This window comes from Coffea arabica, chromosome 11c, assembly GCF_036785885.1.
Source record: "Coffea arabica cultivar ET-39 chromosome 11c, Coffea Arabica ET-39 HiFi, whole genome shotgun sequence".
Taxonomy (NCBI): domain Eukaryota; kingdom Viridiplantae; phylum Streptophyta; class Magnoliopsida; order Gentianales; family Rubiaceae; genus Coffea; species Coffea arabica.
The window spans coordinates 39,860,892-39,880,738 of NC_092330.1; the positions used below are offsets into that span (position 1 = coordinate 39,860,892).

Genomic DNA, 19,847 nt, shown 5'->3' on the forward strand with positions numbered 1-19,847 from the left:
TATATATATATATATATATATATATATATATATATTGAATTACAAAAATTGCTACAGTACTATCTTTAAAAAATTTAGTAATCTTATGACTTGATTATTTTTTTTATTATAGAGACAAACTTTGTTCATCAAATATTTGTTTATAAAAAACAATTGCATTACTAGTACTATACTTAGTAGTGGTAAAATTCATTTTTTTTCCGTTTACTTTATTTTTGGTGGGGTATTTTTGCATTGCGTGATGAATTGGGTTGAGACGGAGACTTTGGGTCCGGTCAGTTTGGGGTGATGGCTGGGGGACCCACAGGGCTAGTCAATCACGGCCTGTTTTCGTTTTTGGTTGGATTTGGTTATCCGGGTACGGCCGAGTGGAATTGGAGGGCAAACGGCGACCATTGGATTATTATATTAGTAATTTAATTAAAATAATTGTGGATTAGAGGCAAAGATTATGGGATATTTTTGACAACTAGATTGAGGGAATTTTCCTCCTAGGATTGGATTCGATTGACGGCCAGATTTGATTGGGTTGCTGAGCTGGAATCTGCACTTGATTTGTATACAAAGCTAGTGGGAATTCATATGCGACATCTTCTAGTACTTGCCTTCAATTATTGACCTTTGAGATTTATTAATGCATACGTAGTTTAAAGAATAGTAGAATACTAGGGGGCGTTCTTGGCTCTATTGTTATTGTTGGATTTGGCAAGCATGAACTTAGAATTGTACAAGGATAGATCAAAAGCACGCTACAAGAAAAATCATGCATCCTAAGGCATTTACAAATCACTGCATGCCATTGAATTTTCTTACTTTATGTCCTTTTGTGTGCATTTTAATTTGTTAATTAGCCAATGAAAGATTAATCAAGTAAGAGATTATTACTAAAATTGAGATTTTAAGAATTAGAAATCTTGAGTTCAAACTTTCGTGTCCCCTCTCTGCTTCGTCAATCTTGTCGCTCCCTATTGAGAAAAAAAAAATAAAAGGTAAGAAATTATTAATCAAGTAGTAGATTAGCAATATCTTTCTTTTTTTTTTTAAATTGAATGTGGTAGGAGCAAATTAACAATCACTAAAGATATTGTATTTAAAAAACATTAACTTGGGAACATTTCTATGTTTTAGCTTTAGGAAGATAGGGATAGCATTGGCAACTTCAAAAAACCAACATAATTGCCAGAATAATTATTGTTTTTTGATCTTTCTGAAAAAACCAATAATCTTTTCACCTATTCAGTTGTCGGTGAGTGAAATATGTTCAAAAGTGTGTCTGAAGAGGAATCAATGGTCGCTAGAATATATAAATAACGCTGAAAGTCTTCTTTGTCATTTTTGTACATGCATATAGTAACTTAAGAGTGAGGATATGGGACAGGCTAAAAATTTGTTTTATTCTAGAACTTCTGATCCAAAGCAAATCAGGCATGTAGACTGCAGATTTACCCACTTTCACCAAGGTTGTTAGAAGATCAAGGATCTCAATAGGAGATATAACCAAAAGATCCTTTTCATCACAATCACCAAAGAGGCCAAAACGCTACTATTAATTAGAAAATTTGTTAGTTGAAATCAATTCATTACAGGATAGGCGGGCCATATTATGGTACAAAAATTTTATTAATTTTGCCTGATTTTGGCACTTAAACCGTGAATCTAACTTCAATAAGACACAGGAAAGATTACAAAGGCCAAATTCATTGTAGACTACAAATTTTGCGTAAACAAAGAGATAGAATTACTAGTAAGTAATTACTGTACTAAAGGACAACATATTCACACACGCCCCGATTCTGTTCTGGCCTCCAAGGACGGTCGATGCTCCAAAAATTTTGCCTAATATAGTATAATATTAGTCTCATAGTTTAATCAGATCGCAATATAGATATATATATATATATATATATATATATATATATATATATATATATATATATATATATATATATGAGCAAACGGTCGAAGTTAGGTTTTGCTTGGATTGCAATTTTCTAGAGTTTTTGTAGAAATATGTACTGTAACGATTTAATATATGTGAGGTGAAAAAGTGATTGAAAAATGTATTTACGATAAAACGTAACCATTTTTTGTTGGAAAATTGCTTTCCGATACATAAAATATTTTATTTTAGGCCAAATGCTATTAGTTTACTTCATTATTAACCTCAAAAGTTACACAGAAACAACTAAGAACTTGCATATGTTTGTTTGGATAGTTCATTATTTGTATAAATTTATCTGCTTACATCATAAGCACATTGTTCAATCACTTTTTTATTTCAGATATATCATATCAAGAAAATACTATAATATTTTTTTTAAAAAAATTCCAAATAATCTCCTGTCCAAACACAGTTTAAGGACAAAACCAATTGGTCAACTATTAACACTTGTATAAATCGTTAATGATAAAAGAAGATCCCGTGCAGTGGTGTCAACCATGCTGTATGCCGCCTGTGTTTTTTGTTCAAGGTTTGTGATTTTTTCTGCTTAAAATAAATCTTATATCTTGACTGGCTTATTAATATTCCCAACTAATTACAATTGAAGGGAAAAAAAAGCAGTGAAGCCACAAGATATGTAGAATAAAATATAAAAGTTATGCAGAGCAATTGAAAATTTGTACAATTGTTTGCTCTAATTGTGTTATACATGCTAATGTGGAAAAAAGTCATAATAAACAAAGGGTTTGTTTGGATTGAGATAATTTCAAATAAAATAATTTGCTTCATAAATTCAAATCACCTTTTTATCTCACATATATCACATCATAAAAAGTGTTACAGTAATTATTTCAAATAAATAATCCAAACAAACCCTTGTTTATAAGAATTTAATTGGCAAAATTGATAGGACATCAAATTAATTCTCTATTTTACACCTAATTAATCTCTCCTCTTGCTTACACTACACTCAACTAAATTTTGAATTCCCCAAACCTATGGCTGCCTTGTTTTTTATTTCTCTTCCTAGTCTTCTCTCTCTTCACTATTCCCTTGCATCCTGCCCTATCTACATGACCTAATCCAAATTATTCTCCCTCTAAGAAAATAAAAGGATTTAATTGATAAGGATTTAAAAATTTGTGGCACAAAGTTTAAAATTCAAGTTTCTATGCACAACCCTTACTAAGGCTCTGTTTGGATTAGCCTATTTTTCAAATAACTAATTTTTCAAAAACTAAATTTTCAAATATACAATACTATAATAATACACGAACAAAAGCAATTTAAAAAACACTTCATCCATATAATATATTAAAAACAGCTCACAAATATATAAAAAGTTAAAAAAAAATAAATTCTACCACAACTTCTATCCGCCACTGTCACCACCCCCTTTCTCCTTCCCTTCTCCTTCTGCCCCCTCTTTCTCCTCCCTTTTCCTCCTCTCTCTTCTTCCCTTCCGAAATATATTCTAAAGGTCCCTCTCTAAACACCAAAAAAAAAAAAAAAACTACAGTAAAAGTTTTTATATACACATTTATAGTATACAATTTCATAAAGACCCAAAAACAGTTGATCATAATCTAGTCCTGCTCTTATGAAGTGCCACCTGGCCCCAGTCAAGACGATAATACTAGTCTGCTATGTAAGTGCATTTTTCTCGAGACTTTGCGAATTGTACCCGTCGCAATTTATTAAGGGCCCACGTGAAAAGCACACCGATTGCATAATGCTATTCAGTGGAGTAGAACATGTCGACAAAAACGACCTCGCCTCAATCACATCCTATGACTCGGTAACAACCTTATTTTGATGTTGTTGGACGCCTGCCGCATACGGCTGAGGAAATCTAGTAGTAGTACCGTTCGGACCCATCAAACAAGCCGGTCCACGTTCCACTTCGTGTTTTCTTCGCAACAAACAGTAAAATAGTAGTCCAGCAAATTTTTATTACTAGAAGCCAACCGTATTAGACCAGTCGATGCTTTCGTTCCACAAGGAAAATTCACGACTTCCATATGTCAGTTCCCCTCTCCCATTTTCTTTCTGTGTTTTTCTTTTCTCCCACGCCAACGGGTTTTCCATATGTCACAAATGAACCTAACATGTCTAGACGTCGGTTCTTTTAAAGATAGTAAGGGAAAAGGATCATAAGGAGGAAAAATCTTAGATTTAAGAACTCCTATTTACAAAAAAAAAAAAATTACATCTTTCGTGAATATATTTTTATTTCATATACATTAAATTGATAATTTTATTTTTCTACAAAAATTTCAGAAAATAACAATTAATCCAAATGAGCTAGGCAAATAATGCATTAAGAAACCTCGAAAAACCCACATTTTTTCTTGAAGGTTTGGTGTTACATTTTTTTTTTTTGCAAAAGTGTAAGCAATTTAAGGGATGGTTGATAAATTTGTATTTTTTTAAAAGTGTGGATCCACTCCCTTTTCTTTCTTCTTTTTTTTTTTGGGAGGGGGGGTGTGCTTGTCTTATTCCTTCAAGGTGTAGAATATAGAAAATTTTAAAATTTGTTAGCAAATTTAAAAGAGAAATTTGCCAAATTGATCCCTAATATTTATACAAAAAACTTTTTTAGTCCCTAACATTTAAAATCAGCCAGAAAAATCCTTAACATATAAATTATAATCCATTTTGGTTCTAATATTTGTATTTGCTCATTTTTCCAACCGAAAATAGCACGCTTTTCTCACGTGGACATATTTTTAAGGACAAAATTGGATAACATAATTGATTTCCCTCCTAAAGAAAGCATATCGAACCACACCCCATTTTCACCTTTCCCCCTCAAATTACAGCCACAGTTTGCATCCTTGTATTCGGAGGTGTCTAAAAGAATAAGCAGCAGCAGCAGCAACAACAACAACAACAACAATAGAAGCTTCAATTTCACATGTATACTGAAGACAAGTGTGTTTTTGAGTTTTGCCCTTGAAAATATGCCTACATGAGATAGGCGTGTTATTTTCGGTCGGAGAAATGAGCAAATACGAGCATTATGACCAAAATAGATCATAATTTATATGTTAGGGACTATTCTGGCTGATTTTAAATGTTAGGGACTAAAAAAGTTTTTTATGTAAATATTAGGGACCAATTTGACAAATTTTCCAATTTATAAGATCTAATTGTGAATGATTTATTACAAGTGAAAGTACGGAAATTGAAATGAGCTAGATGTAAATATTCCGTTTTGGTGCTATTACGAACGTTCAAACTTGAGAAAATTTTTAAATTAAATTTTTATAGAATTTTGATTTTCATTTCGTCCTAACTTCAAAAGAAGAAAAGCAGCCCAAACGTCAGCCTCTTGATCATTTCAATGAATTTCTGCTTATGGATACATTCCATGAAGAAGATGTTGGTCTTTCTTTAGATTCAAAAGTTGCTTAATTAATCCAACCCCAACCCCCTACGCAACCAAAACTGGCTTCAATTGATCCGTTCTTCCTTCCTTAATGGCCTAGTCTTGGTTCCCCTCTCACATCTCAACCGTAAACGCAAATCAGCCAACAACGAATCACATAGAATCCACGTCATGGCAAAAGACTACATTTTCCATCATTGTCCGCACCGACGCCCGCCACTAGACCTCCTGCCTCCTCATGCCATCGTATGGACGTCTAAAATCCACTCAGTGCCCGATTCCTTTTCAATCTTTCTAAAACCGATCCACTAGCAAAGCAAGTTCTGATGACATTTAAGTCGAAACATCTAAGCGAGTAGTGTTTACACTAGCAAAGCAAGTTGAAACATCCAAGTAACGTTTACAGTACACTTGAAGCAAGTAGTTTTTACAGTGCACTTTAAAATTTCTTCCTCTTTATTGTTGGAAAGAAACAAAAGTCATGCAGAGCTAGCGTCAGTCTGAGTGTTTCCCTCTCCCCTTTCTACCACATCGGTTCAGTGAGGGTTGAGTGATGAGAGTTTAACTCCCTTAGTCTAACTTGAAAGTCAGCAATTGTCTTTTGAATTGAATTGAGGATTAGGTTTAAAATTTCTTTCTCTCTATTATTGAGAAAAAAAAGAGTAGTTTTTACAGTACACTCGGCAGGCCAACTAGAAGAATACAAGGAGGTTAACAAAAATGGCAACTGAAAAGCCAAATTTAGATATTGAAAGAACTCATCTAATCAACTCTTATATATTACATTCTTCAGATTTCAAGAAGCACTAGCCACTGTCATTAGGAGTGATGTTTCATGACTCTTTGCCGAATATATTGATGACCATTCTTCTGTAGAGACAAGTTCTTTCACTATTTTGGTTTGGTTTAGGCTTCCAAACGAATCGAGTCCGAGTTAAATTTTGACCTAGTCAAGTCGAGTTTTGATTTAAATTTACCAAATTCGAGATTGAATTCGAACTCGAGCTCAATGATCTTTCAATGTAAAGTTTGAAATCGAGTTCAAGCTTACATAATAAAAAAATGATTTTTTTAAAAAAATTAATAAAATAATATTTTTCTTAGCAAATAATAAAATATTAGGATCACATATGTAATTTTATTTTTAAAATAAAAATAAAAATATATAAATATAATCGACCCGACTCGAGGATTAATGAATTGAATATCTTTGAATTCGAGTTCGATTTCGATTTGATTAGCTCGAGTTCGACTCAAACTCAATCAATATCGAGATCAAATCTAGTTTTGACTCGACGAACTTGCGAGCGGCTTAACTCGCACGCAACTTATGTTTATCCAATTTTGCACCCAAGAAACAAGAATCTGGAATCTCCGCTGGTCGAGGTGAGAAAATAATAAAGAAGTTGGAAATGGTAGACATCTATTTCGTGGGTGTCCACCAAACTTTACATCTGCTATCTCACCCTTTATTTAATTAGCCTTCGCGTGAATCATGCCGAATAAACAAGAATAGCCCTTTTACGTACAATTTGTAGACGGGCACTACTTTTTGTCCATGGTAGAACCAACTAGAAGTACGCGCGCTAAACACATATAGTACAAAATTATACACGTTTAAAGAAATGTCAAAAGCCATAAGGCAGGTTTAACAACCAAAAATGATTAGAATTTGAAAATTGAAAGTTGTGTAACAACTAAGAAGTGTAAAGGCGGCAGCTAAGAATCTACTGCCCATTGTGGATGGACATCCCCACATGTGAATTCGGCTAAGAGAGTGAACTTGCTTGATGGCCAGTTTTCCTACCTTTGTTCCAAACTTGGACTAGCTGCTGGATTTATTCCACGATAAGGCTCTTGTCCCCAAGGCCTAGACTACAAAGAATGGGATGTTCTTAGGATCCCAAGAAGATCACCTTGACTTATGCCTCCTTTTTCGGTTCCAAATCGTTCAGTAGAGGAATTTGTCTTATATATATATATATTTCCCTCGAGAAAGAGAATAAAATCTCTTGCATTTGAGGAAATTGAACATACTTTTCAGTCAAGTAGGATGGGAGAGCAGGTAATTTAACTCTTCTAGTGTGGACAGAGCTTGAGGAAGCAAATGACTCGAGTTCAGGCTAAACTGACAGGATAGAAAGAGAAGGACGTGGTATGTCTGCAGTGTGTTGATGATCATCCATTTGAATCAAAGACTCTGTGCTATAAAATTACGAACTACATAAGAATTAATGTGCGTATTTGTACTTGGAAAAATATCAAGAAGCATATTTTGCCTCGCTTAATTAGAGCATATGGAGTCGTTAATATTTAAGAGCAGGGCTAAGAATAAGATAAAGTCTTATTGTATACGTGTTTATGAAGCAATTGGCAAGAGGTAAACATCATCATGATGTGGTGTTTTGTTTTCAGATTATTGAAAATTCTTAGATCGAGTATCAAATGTGAACCATTTAAGAGTAGTGAAAGCTAGCTGTCCAAATCCTTATTCGTCTAATTATTTCTATGTATTGGACAGAGAGTTTTTGATGAGATGAGACGTGCATGGCAGGCCTCGAGGACCACTCACGTTATCCTTCCTTTATCCTCTTTGTTTGTATTCTCATGCAGTATTCCCAATTCATTATTAGCATCTAATCAATTTAGGTTTTAAGTACTAAGCGCTCAGTTGGGTAGGACAAAGGGCAAATAATCAAGGGCATCATCTTTATTTAATTGTTTCTTAATTATAAACAGAGGTGCTATTACTAAAACATTTGCCATCCAATTACAAGTGCATCATAAATATTTCATTTTGCATATTTATTTCCTTTTCAATTTGTTCTTGATAAACAACGAGATTTGTTCTTGGGATGCAGACCCATTTTCTTCTTTTCAATCTATTCTCTTGATTTTAAAGTTCACATTTTTTCGCTTTTAGACCATCATCAAGAAAGGAACCGTTTTTCCTCCATATACCAGCCGACACGTTATGGCAATGACGAAGACGTGGGGATAAAATTCCACTTAGAAACTATTGTTCATATGTGTAGTATTCCAAATTCCTTATTCCGAGGGAGAAGCCTCTTATGTCCGTCATTTTCTTCTTTACAAAGAATGGTAGGAATTTTGTTTCATTTCCTTTTCGGTAGAGTCTTAGTTGGGAATTTGTGGATCAATATGATGGCTTCAACTCTCAAACATTGACTATTCCATGAGAAACAATAACATGTATTCACATATTCACGGGATTCACATCCTATTACTTGTGTGTATTCACATTTATCATCATCGCCGGACTGTATATGCTTTCTTATCAAGAAATTCGAATCACACATCTACGTGTTTGGATATATATATATATATATATATATATATATATACAGCACTAGATATTAGTACATTCATTTTTTTCAGGGTAACACTTATTTACATTCCTAAACCCTTTCTTTAACTAACTGGTGCCTAGGGAAAACCTATAAAGGTATCTTATCAAGAATAAATTATATGTTTTTCCAAAAAAGTATTCCGCAATGCCTATTAAGGTATCTTAAATGAGCACGTACCACGGAGTTGCTTAACAAATCAACATTTAACTGCAAAAATGACTTTTTTGTGGACGTTTTCGAGCTTGTTGATGTTACACACAGAAGGATGATATATAGACTTTGTGTCAGAAAGAAGCGGAGAAATTACAGAGTAGTGGGGCACTGTGTAATGATAATTTGCCTCTCAGACACAAAACTATAGATGCAATTGGAACATTTTTTAGTCATTGAACATTACAGAGAGAATTTCCCAAAAATATCATCAGAATCCAAATGCAGCCACGCAAATTGAAAATGACAATTTGGTGGGCCAATTGCTGCCTCCTCACACGTCGCAATCTTTTTTTTTTTTTTTTTTTATATATATAATCACATAATTTGATGGAAAGCATCACAAAATTTCCTACCTCTTGCCTTCTTTTTCCGCATTGTCAATAATACTACTCTTCGATCCCTTTCATGAGCAGTAATCACAAACAAACTTTATCCAAGCAGCACTTGACTTTCACGAGGGAAATATTAAACAATATTTATCACTTTGATTGGGAGTCAAAATTTCCTCCCACAAGCACAATGTAGCAGACAAGCATCAAAAGCTAAATAATTACCACCACAACCATCAAGTAACTGGATTCCACACGCAAAGGTTAATTTACAGAAAAAGTAAACCTCAGTGCTAATTCAGATTGGCATACTATAGAGTTGAAAGATGAATCAAACTATTTAATATTCAAATCGAGTTTAATCCGATAAAAGTTTGTTCTAACTTGATTCGCCAACTAATCAAGTTAAACTTGAATGGCATTTTATATTCGATAATATTCAAACTCAATAAAAACTTGTTCGAACTTGATTTAATGAATAATCAAGTCAAATTTGAATAAAATTTCAAATTTGTTAAAACAATTAAATAATTTTGAACACTGTGGTGTCAGTTTGATAAGAATTGTTTACGCCCCTATTTGATGAAGAGTTTATTTTGATTGTGAACTCTAGATACTCCACTTCTTAAGTCTCTTTGTGACATACGATTCATCACTCCTTTTCTCTTGAAAAAACTCTCTAACTAAAACTCCCTTCAATTCTCTCATGGTAGAAAAATTAGATTTTTCTGATTTTTTTTTCCCATGGGAGGAACTCTCTCTATCATTTATTTTTCATTTCTGTGAATAAAATCTCTCCTAAATTTTCTAATGAGAGTTTCTTCTCTCTTTAGGATTGTCTACTGAGAGTTTTTTTTTCTTCTAAATTTTTTTAGTGAGAATTTTATTATCTCTTAGGGATTTCTAGTGAGAGTTTTTGATAATTTTTTATTTTTCTTTTATTAGATTTGAGTTTTTTAAGATTTTGATTATCTGATTTGGAATTTTTGAATCTATTCGGTAGATCTCACCATAATATTTGGACTTGAAACAATTAATCAGCAGATCTGATGACTATTGAAGAGATGTCCGTGGAGTTACAATTATTTTATCTCATTTTTTAAATTTGGAATTTTATAATGTAATTTTTATTGTTCTTCAAGTCTAGACTCTAGAGTATCCCTTTCTTTAGATCTATTTTTTGATATATGTGAATATTTGATGATGTAGGCCCCGCTTGGCAAGTAAGGTTTTTGGTTGTTTGTCCAAAACTTTACTGTAGCTTACTGTAGAAGTTTTTAAAAAAAATTTGAAGTGTGTTTTTTTTTTAATATTTTGAAGTGTATGGTTTAAAAACTTTGAAAAGTTTTTTAAGATTACTGTAACTAAAGTTTTTAAAAAACTTGTAGCAGACAAATTTGGCAAAAAACTTATCTGCCAAACAAGGCCGTAATTTCTGCCATTAATACAGATTTTAACGAAATTATGATATTTTATCCAAAAAAAAAAAAAAAAAGTCTCTCTGTGACCTTTAGGGATTGTGGCTAAATTGGGCCGGGTGTTGAAACTAGACCCATTTGGAAAAGATCAATGACTGCAGAGTTTGCTAAGCAAATAAGTACAATAGGATACTATTTCTTGTCAACTCTTAGGAGGGGTCTTCTAGAACAGTTGCTTTTGGTGATTATACACCAAATTATATTAGTGGCCTATTTTACCATGCAATTTGTTTAGACTTTCATGGGGATAGAGTTCTTGACAGAGTCTCAAAATCTTGCGGGCTTCTCTTTCCTGGGCTCAGTTCCATGCCAATCAGAAATTTATAATGACCGACGAGGGATGTGACCAAAACCATAAAAATGTCAAATTGTCAACCTTAGAATAGTATGTTCTTTTCTCCCATTTACATTTGATTTCTTCTTGTTCTTCTCACAGTTCTTCTAAATAGAGGAACTCCACTGCCGTTTCTGTACGCTAGTCATCAATTGTGGTCTACCTAGGAATTCATCTGATTGAATATGAAAATTCTAACAATCAATTCTCATCAAATTGGACTTTAAAGATGCAGTCAGCGTGATATCTCTAGAACAGGCTGACTTGAACGTGACTGGTAACCAATTACGGAATCCAAGCGTACGAGTTTTAAGTACAATTAGTGATATAATAAGCTCATCACTCTTCTGCTATTTAAAAGAAAAAAAGAAAAAAAATCGTCCCTCTTCTGTACTATATACAACTAACACTAAGTTTTTTTTGGAAAATAAGTGCATATTTTGGTGTTTATTAACCTCTAAAAGAAAAATAGATTCACGCATGATTTTTTAACAGCCTATGAGCTGAGCACGAACACAGAATTATTACCACAACAATGTCCCTCTTTTTTGTGAAGATATTAATATAGCAATTTGTTAAAAAAAGAAGAACATGCTTAAAGGTAAGGATAGCTTGCCACTTAACAATTTTATAACTTGTGCTGAAAGTTAAACCTGCCCATTTGTTGCTATTATCTTATGATTTGAGTTTGATTGAATGCCACAATTTTGTGGTTATTATCCCTTTCGCTTTGTTCAGAAAATCGAAAAAGTAAATGAAATAACTGCTAATAACTTTTCAAAGTAATATATATATATATATATATACACACACACACACACTAGCAGGAACTATCACTGTGCAAGCAAGACTGTATGTATCAACCCAATGGAGGATTCGGCCGACGGCCCAAGGATCATTAGGCACTAAATACTGATGACAAGTTTATGGATCTGGTGGTACTGGCCCAAAGGGATCGAGTATCCTGAAAATGAAGATTAGTGTCTCGTTGGACCTTGTTAATCCTCTTATAATTGGGTTAAGACGGGGCCTTCATCTGTTATTGGATAGTGACAACGCCCAATGGGATATTAATTAGGCCTTTTAGCAGGCTAAGATTACTTAATACTATGAATCTTTTCATCCGTTGTGAAACGGGGCCCATAACTGAGACCCATACTTTTCGTCCTTAGGTTTTTTTTTTTTGGGGGTCCGAATAGGTGTCCAAGATACCGGCATCATTTGCTTCATGTCGTTTCGGGGATAGATAAAAGAAAATTGAATCAATGCACGCACAATTAAGTTAGGAAAAAAGAATTGTACAAAAATTGCCAAATAATTGCATGATCCATTTTAATGTCTCCATTGTTTAGACTCCTCTTCTTTTTCTTTTCTGGCTCTCTGTCTCTTTGTACCATCCAATTTACTGTCTTTCATGCGTATATCATAATATTTGTCTTAATCACCTCCGCATGCTGATATTTGCTGCTATGTACAAATCAGAACTGTATGATTGAGAAATTATTGATGGCAGATGAGAACATTGAAATGTGAATTAGCAGACAAAAAAAAAAAAAATTGAAGAGTGTATCGGACCATTGGTTACCTCACAAATTAAGAGTTAGTTTTATGTTTTCCCTTCACCTACCAACAATATGGATTCTGTTGTTTATAAATCCAGCCACCCGATAGTAATCTTCTTCGCTCTCAAATTCGAGATTCGAATTCTGCGGTTGACAGTTGGGGGTGGAAATAATTTGAGGAGGGATGGGATAGTAAGAAAAAAAAGTGAAATAAATCTACAGAGTAACTAACTGAAAATAAAAAGAACAATCGATGCTCTAGGGGGAAAAGATAGATATATGAAACACCAAAAAGAAAGGGTTTATGCGTTATTTACCTAATTAATCAAATTTTTATTAGATATTATTATTGTAGTCCAAAATTTTTTGTTCTTTTTATAATAGAGATTTTGCTATTTGAAAAGGCGATTTCAAAATTGCTATTTCACATGGTGACTTTAAAGTCGCCATTTGAGAGGACAATTTTAAATTATTTATATTTAGTCACCGCTTGTTTTTAATTCCCTTATCATCAAATCATTTAAAAGTTGTCATCTCAAATGGTCTCTACCTTAGAAAGAATTAAAAATTTTGGACTAATTTTGAAATTCTACTGGTAAAAGCCCTCAAACGATTAATTATAATAGTAATAGAACCCATAACAAATAAGAAAATTATGCACCAAGCCTCTAATGTTTCAAAATATTATTTAAGCATCTGGTAAATGACTAATATTTTGAATGAATTCGTGTAAAATGTTTTTGTACAAGTATGCATACCTAGAGAAAATTAGAAAACAAAAAAAAAAAGAAGAAGAAAAAGAAAAAGCAAGCAAACAATGGCCCCTCGCATATGACTTAAAAATAGCAGCAACAATAATGAAAACCTTAAAGGAAAATGTAGTGTTCAAGGGCTATTTTGTAATTATCTCTTTCACATATTATTTTACATTTTTTGGTCCTACTTTCGTGTACTCTTAACCATCATGAATTACTTCCCATCTTTTTGGTAGGCTAATTATAAGTTGTCAAAAGAAGATTTTTTTTTAATGAGTACCGACTCGTTAACATACCTAAATTCTATTCAGTTTATAATCCATATACACATATTAATAATAATTATTTTTTTTATATTTATAAAGTTTATAACATCAAAAATACATCATAAAAAAAGCAAGCAAAATAAAAAAAAAAAGTTAAATCTAACCTACCAAAATTTTGGGGAAATAAAAAAAAGGGGAACCTAGCCTCACAGTCCAATTTGTACATTTTTTTTTTCAAACACGATATATTATATTTTATATTCACTTTTACTCAACACTAAGGAGAAGGACACTTGCTCCTACTCTACATTTCATCGGATTAGACAGGTGCAAAGGCACCTAGTCTCGTACAAAAATGCAGATTAAGAGATTTTATTTCTTGACTTACAACGTCTAAGGAGGGTTTTTTTGTAGTGGTCAACTACTCTAGGGAGTAGGTTAATCCCGCTCGTACTTTTTTATTTAATCCAGCTTGTACTGACTGGGCAGTAAATCTATATATCAGAAGATAAACATGACAATATCAACAGAGCTTGTCAGACACAAAAATCTAGCTCGGCTATGATCCCCTCTTAACCCAATCCCCACTCGTCTCTCCATTAATTCCCTGCCACGCGCCATTCCCTTTTGGGTTCTTTCTTTAGCGCGTATATTGCAGCATTTAAAGAACGCGTGGTTTCTGTTAACTTAACGTCGGCGCGTGTGTAAATTCTTACTTGAGCCCTGGGACTCCTATTTCTACAATCTTCCTTTCTCCCCTATTCTGTCCCGGTGTGTGTTGTGCGTTTTTTTTTTTTTTAACAAATAAATAAATCGGTGGTGATCGGAATTTTCCCACAAATTTATTCGGAGAAATTAGAGCAGGATGAAGGTTTTCGTGAAGACTCTCAAGGGCACGCACTTCGAAATTGAAGTTAAACCTGAAGACACGGTAATTTGATCACACACACTAGTGCTAGTTTTAATGTTTTAATTTTTGTTTTGGTAATTGAGCTTATTAATATTAGGGTTTATGGAGTTAATCGAGTTAGTTGATTTGTTTTCATGTGGGATTTGAGTGGGAATATTAGTTATTTTTTCAGGTTTAATTACGACGAATTTGTCGATTCGTTTTGTAGATTGATTTAATTAGTTTTTGTAAATTGATTTTAAACAGAAGTAATTATTCGACTGCAGTGAGTTTATGTCTGGTTTATGCGTGAATTGATTGTTTTTATTGGAAATTAGGGTTTTCTTGAAGCCATTTTTGCGGGGTGAGGAATTTGCTACTTTAATCGTGTAATTAGTTTAGTTTCTATTGAATTTTCGAAGCTGAGATTGAAGTGTTTAAGTGAAGTTGTTTGGAACTTGTTCTGTGCAAATTTCGTGAGATTAATTAAGCAATGTTGTTTAATTTTCTAATGTCGGTTCGTTTTCTGTGTACTAGTTTCATACGACAACTAAAATGTATCACTCGTCTTTTCTCTCTGCGAGAATATAATTATGTGTTAGAGATAGTTTACTGGTTTAGGATTCACCTGTGTGGAATGGAATTTGTTTTTCAGGTTACTGATGTGAAGAAAAGCATAGAAACTGCTCAGGGGGCAGAAGTTTATCCTGCTTCCCAGCAAATGCTTATCCATCAGGGGAAAGTTCTCAAGGATGGAACCACATTGGAAGAAAACAAAGTTGTTGAAAATAGTTTTATTGTCATCATGTTATCTAAGGTAAAGTTTAGCCGTTGGCCATTTGGTGTGATGAAGTGGATTTGTTCTGGTAGTATGTTTAGAGATGTGCTTCAGCTGTAATTGGTGCCATGTGTTCCGTACACCATCACTCCTTCCAGGCTTCCTGCTTGAAATAATTTTACCTTTATAATGAGAAATGCTAGTTCTTGTGTATGTTGTGTGTGTGCCTTTAGTGCTCAACTTATCCAGACGAGTAGCTGCTACCTATTGATCCTTTTCTTACTATTTTCTGCTTCATTAATGTTTATCTCAGTTAATTGTGATCTAAGTGTAATCTTAGCTGTGGCCTTGGGCTTCTCTGAACCTATTTTTTGTTTGTTGTTTTTTGACTGAGGGGCAAAGAAGGGAAGATACAGATATTGTTTTGGCATTTGTCTTTCATCTGTTTTGCTACTTGAGATTCTGTTGATCATTGAATGGCTTCTGATTCTTTTATTATTGACCATGTGCTATTGCCTTCTTCCTTTATCTGCATGAAATATCTAGAGTAAGAGCTCACCGGGTGAAGGTTCGACAGCTTCAACTGCAGCCACAGCCAAGGTAGTGTTACATATCTTTTGTTTTATTTGGTTGGTATCATACCACCTAGGAAAGCTGGTTTTTAGGAGCTTTTCTTCCTTCTGAATCGGAAATGTATTCATTAGATACCTTATTTTGGAATTCACATGATTAACTTGGTTCCAGACTTGTCCCCACTATGCCATGCCCTTTTATTGATATGCAATGATCATTAAAATCTAATGGAACACATTTCTAATTCAATTTGAATGCATTTTTGGACATCTTTTACTTCGTCGGTCAGTTTGGAGATTTCGCCTTCTTTGGATGTAGTCAGAAGCAAAAGTTAATTAACAAAAATATTGTTTTGTGTTGAGAGTTTATAAAAAATGTGAGTTGTAGATGGCATTTATTTGTCTTAACCATCTCTCTTGGTAAGCTTTACTTATGTATTGTGCTTCTTATTGAGCATATATATTTGTTAATGTGGTTTACTGCTCAAGATATGCATGTAAACTTGCAGTTAATTTGTTTATGATTAACGAATCTGATTAGTTTGGAAGCCATGGCATAATTGATTTTATCTTCTTGGTTCCCCTCTTCTTTTTTTTGCATATACATAGATGAGTACCTCCCTTCTTTGGTTCCAGTGTTGCTTTAGTTTATAATTTTGGTAGGTACCACAATCAAGTGCCCCACCTGTTGCAGCTGAGGCTGCATCAAACCCTCAACCTGCTGTAGCTCAGACAGCATCAAGTCCTCAACCTCCAGCTGTAACTCCAGCACCGTCAACAACTCAACCTCCTGCTGCAGTGTAAGTTTTTCTTCTCTTGTTAGTTGATTGAAAATTTTCCTACATTCCTCGAGGGTAGCAGTGGGTGTCTTGGTGTATACCTTTTCTTTTTTTTTTAGGGGGAGCAGGTTTGGATTTGGAATTTTTTGTTCTCCATGGTCTAAATTTGCAATCCCTCTTCTATAGTTTTTTTTTTTTGGGTAATTGGACTCGTTGTTTAGCAGAACTCCACAAGGGGGCAGAGTTGGGAATGATTGGAAGAGTTATGTTAAACTTGGTTTTGTTTGTGGTCTACTCTGGATTATGAAACCTGGATTTTTGTTTTACCCCCTATACTATGTGGTTCTGCTTGCTGTTTATTTTCTTCTCTTTAAGAATCCTGCCTCGTTATTTAGCAAAAGTTCATCGGTTTAACCAGATCTGATGCTGATGTCTATGGGCAAGCTGCATCTACTTTAGTTGCTGGTAACAACCTTGAGGGAGCTATTCAGCAGATTCTTGATATGGGTGGAGGAACATGGGATAGGGATACCGTTGTTCGAGCCCTTCGCGCTGCTTATAACAACCCAGAGAGAGCTGTTGAGTATCTATATTCTGTAAGTGCACATCCTTTTTGAGATGTTATTTGTATTGCAACTCCTAAGCATTCCCATATGCATGACATGCCTGTATAATGGCACACTTTGTTGCACAAATATCTTTCCAATCCAGTTTGCTATCGTTTTCTTTCCTAAATTCTTGTCAATTAGCAATTATCATAGAATAGTTCCCATGATAATTTTGGTGTCTCATCAATTTACTAATAATTCTGTGTTGCTGTATAAACTTGACATCAAAATTCTTATTGTTTGTGGGACCGGGGATAAATATGAAAAGATATGTTTGACATGATTCGAAAGTGTAGATGTTCTATTCCCTAGAATATGCTTTAAAAGGGTTGATCTTTCAATATAAGATGCAATAGGAGTTGGAATTGGTATGATCTATGTAATTGTGGCGACATGTTTCATGTTTCATTTCTCTAGTCCTCATGCAAACTTGCTTATAAGGAAGCCAGTGGCCAGGCTGTAGTATTGTGACCTCATGTGTCCACTTTGGGCATCCTATTTCTAGCTGTGTTACACGTTGAATTGGACCAATTTAAGGACTAACCTCTGTTTTTTCTTTTCCCACTCACTTAACGGTGTTCTCTTTGAATTGTGATATTTCTTGTATCAATAAAATAGTATTTTCTTCTGCTGTGGCATTTCTAGATTAATGAATTGAGTGCAGGAGCATGTTGAATAGGTTTCTCCTCCTTTCCTTCTTGTTCTTGCTTTTCTGCATTAACTCGTGTAATGTGGACATGCGATGTCTCTTATGCTGTTCTTACTATCTCCTTTATGCATCAGGGCATCCCGGAATCGGCTGAGGCTCCACCTGTGAGTAGAACTCCACCGAGTGGGCAGACCACTAGTCCACCAGCTCAGCTTCCCCCATCCACGCAACCTGCTGCTGTTCCATCAAGTGGACCAAATGCTAATCCATTAGATCTCTTTCCCCAGGTACAGGCAGCGTATATCACCAACTGAGCTGAGGGCGATTTTCAAATTAGTATACTTGACATTTTCTTGTTGCAGGGTCTTCCAAACTTGGGTTCAAACCCTGCTGGTGCAAACACTTTAGAATTTCTGCGCAACAGTCAGCAGGTATCACCTGTTTCTCATTTGCCCTTCCCTTTGTCCTACTGCCACAAGATTTATTAACATTTAACTTTTTTCAGTTCCAAGCATTGCGAGCAATGGTGCAGGCAAACCCTCAAATTTTGCAGGTATTATTTGGCTTTATCTTTAAGGTTTTTATTTTGTCTCTTCAGTTCCGAGACTACCTCACATTCTTGTCTTAATTTTCAGCCAATGCTCCAAGAGCTAGGGAAGCAAAATCCTCATTTGATGCGACTTATTCAGGAGCATCAGGCGGATTTCCTTCGTCTGATTAATGAACCTATTGAAGGAGGAGAAGGGTATCTTTCATGTTTCCTTTTCTTTTTTTTTTTTTTTAAATTACTGCAATGCCTTACCGAGCTTTCATGGTGGCTATTAGAAGGTCAATGAATACATCTTCACGTGCTAATCTTTCCTTACAATCAGGAACATACTTGGTCAGCTTGCTGGAGCAATGCCACAAACTATACAAGTGACAGCTGAAGAGCGCGAAGCTATCAGACGTGTGAGTGTCCTTCATTCCAAGTCTTAAATTAGTTTGAATGTTTTTGACAAAATTAGATTTCTGAATCTGGTCATAGACTTAATTTGCTTACCATCAGCTGAGAGGAACTTGAATCCTATCTCAGTGGTGTGATGGGTTGTGCTATTTTTGGAAATTAAAAAGCCAATCGTTTATGGAATTTGTATACCAGAGTCAAGATCTTGGTTGGTTCTAAACTTTCGATTTGCAATTGTGCCTTTGATGAATAGTTAATTTGTAATTCCCTCAGCTTTAAAACATGTAAAAATGCACCAGTGTTCCATAGTAAGTGGTAGTAATGTTGCCTTTAAAATTTTGCTTTTCCAGCTGGAAGAAATGGGGTTTGATCGCGCAACTGTGCTGGAAGTGTTCTTTGCTTGCAACAAGAATGAGGAGCTGGCTGCTAACTATCTCTTAGATCATATGCATGAGTTTGAGGAGTGAAATTGACTCTTAAGGCTGTATTCTCTCTCTCTCTCTCGACTCTCTCTTCTTTATTTTTTTTTCTTTTTTAATTGATACGCTTTGAATGAGTACATATCGTATTCCTTTGTTCTGGTGTCTTTATGCTTCTTCTCGAGTGCTGGAGAAGGCAACAAACTTCAAAGTGTAACTATCCTGTCATATGTATGCTCCAGTGTCTTCTCTAGAAAACTTCTTCAGTAGTGTCGCTACAATTGGTTCATAAATACATAGCAGTTCTACTTCCTTGCCAACCTCCGTCATTGCATTGGCCTCAAAATTTGATCTCGTAAAAAACTAACCTGTTTTATGAGGTCAATATTTTGTTTGACAAAATACAGTGCTACTGTTTCTAAACATGTGCAGTGGCATCCTGTATCAGCAGAAGTTACTACTATTTGAGTGATTATAGATTTTAGCTTTTTATATCATTAAAAAATCATAATTAGAATATAAAAGCAATCAAAATATCATAAAAATTAATTATTCAAAATTAAAAT

General features: G+C 34.3%; 1 protein-coding gene across 1 annotated transcript; it reads left to right on the top strand.

Annotated features, from left to right (window-relative positions):
- Positions 1-14,373: 14,373 nt before the first annotated feature.
- On the top strand, positions 14,374-19,601 carry LOC113716805 (ubiquitin receptor RAD23c). Its single transcript, XM_027241266.2, has 11 exons — positions 14,374-14,572; positions 15,186-15,347; positions 15,855-15,908; positions 16,544-16,680; positions 17,078-17,255; positions 18,051-18,203; positions 18,279-18,347; positions 18,422-18,469; positions 18,552-18,661; positions 18,789-18,867; positions 19,213-19,601. Exons 1-11 carry the CDS (start codon positions 14,507-14,509, stop codon positions 19,327-19,329), a joined length of 1,173 nt encoding a protein of 390 aa, XP_027097067.1. The 5' UTR covers positions 14,374-14,506; the 3' UTR covers positions 19,330-19,601.
- Positions 19,602-19,847: the final 246 nt, after the last annotated feature.

Coding starts and splice junctions, on each gene's coding strand:
- LOC113716805 (XM_027241266.2), top strand. CDS start 14,507: ATGAAGGTTTTCGTGAAGACTCTCAAGGGCACGCACTTCGAAATTGAA. Junction 15,348..15,854: donor TTGTCATCATGTTATCTAAG/GTAAAGTTTAGC, acceptor TGAAATATCTAG/AGTAAGAGCTCACCGGGTGA. Junction 18,204..18,278: donor CATTAGATCTCTTTCCCCAG/GTACAGGCAGCG, acceptor TTCTTGTTGCAG/GGTCTTCCAAACTTGGGTTC.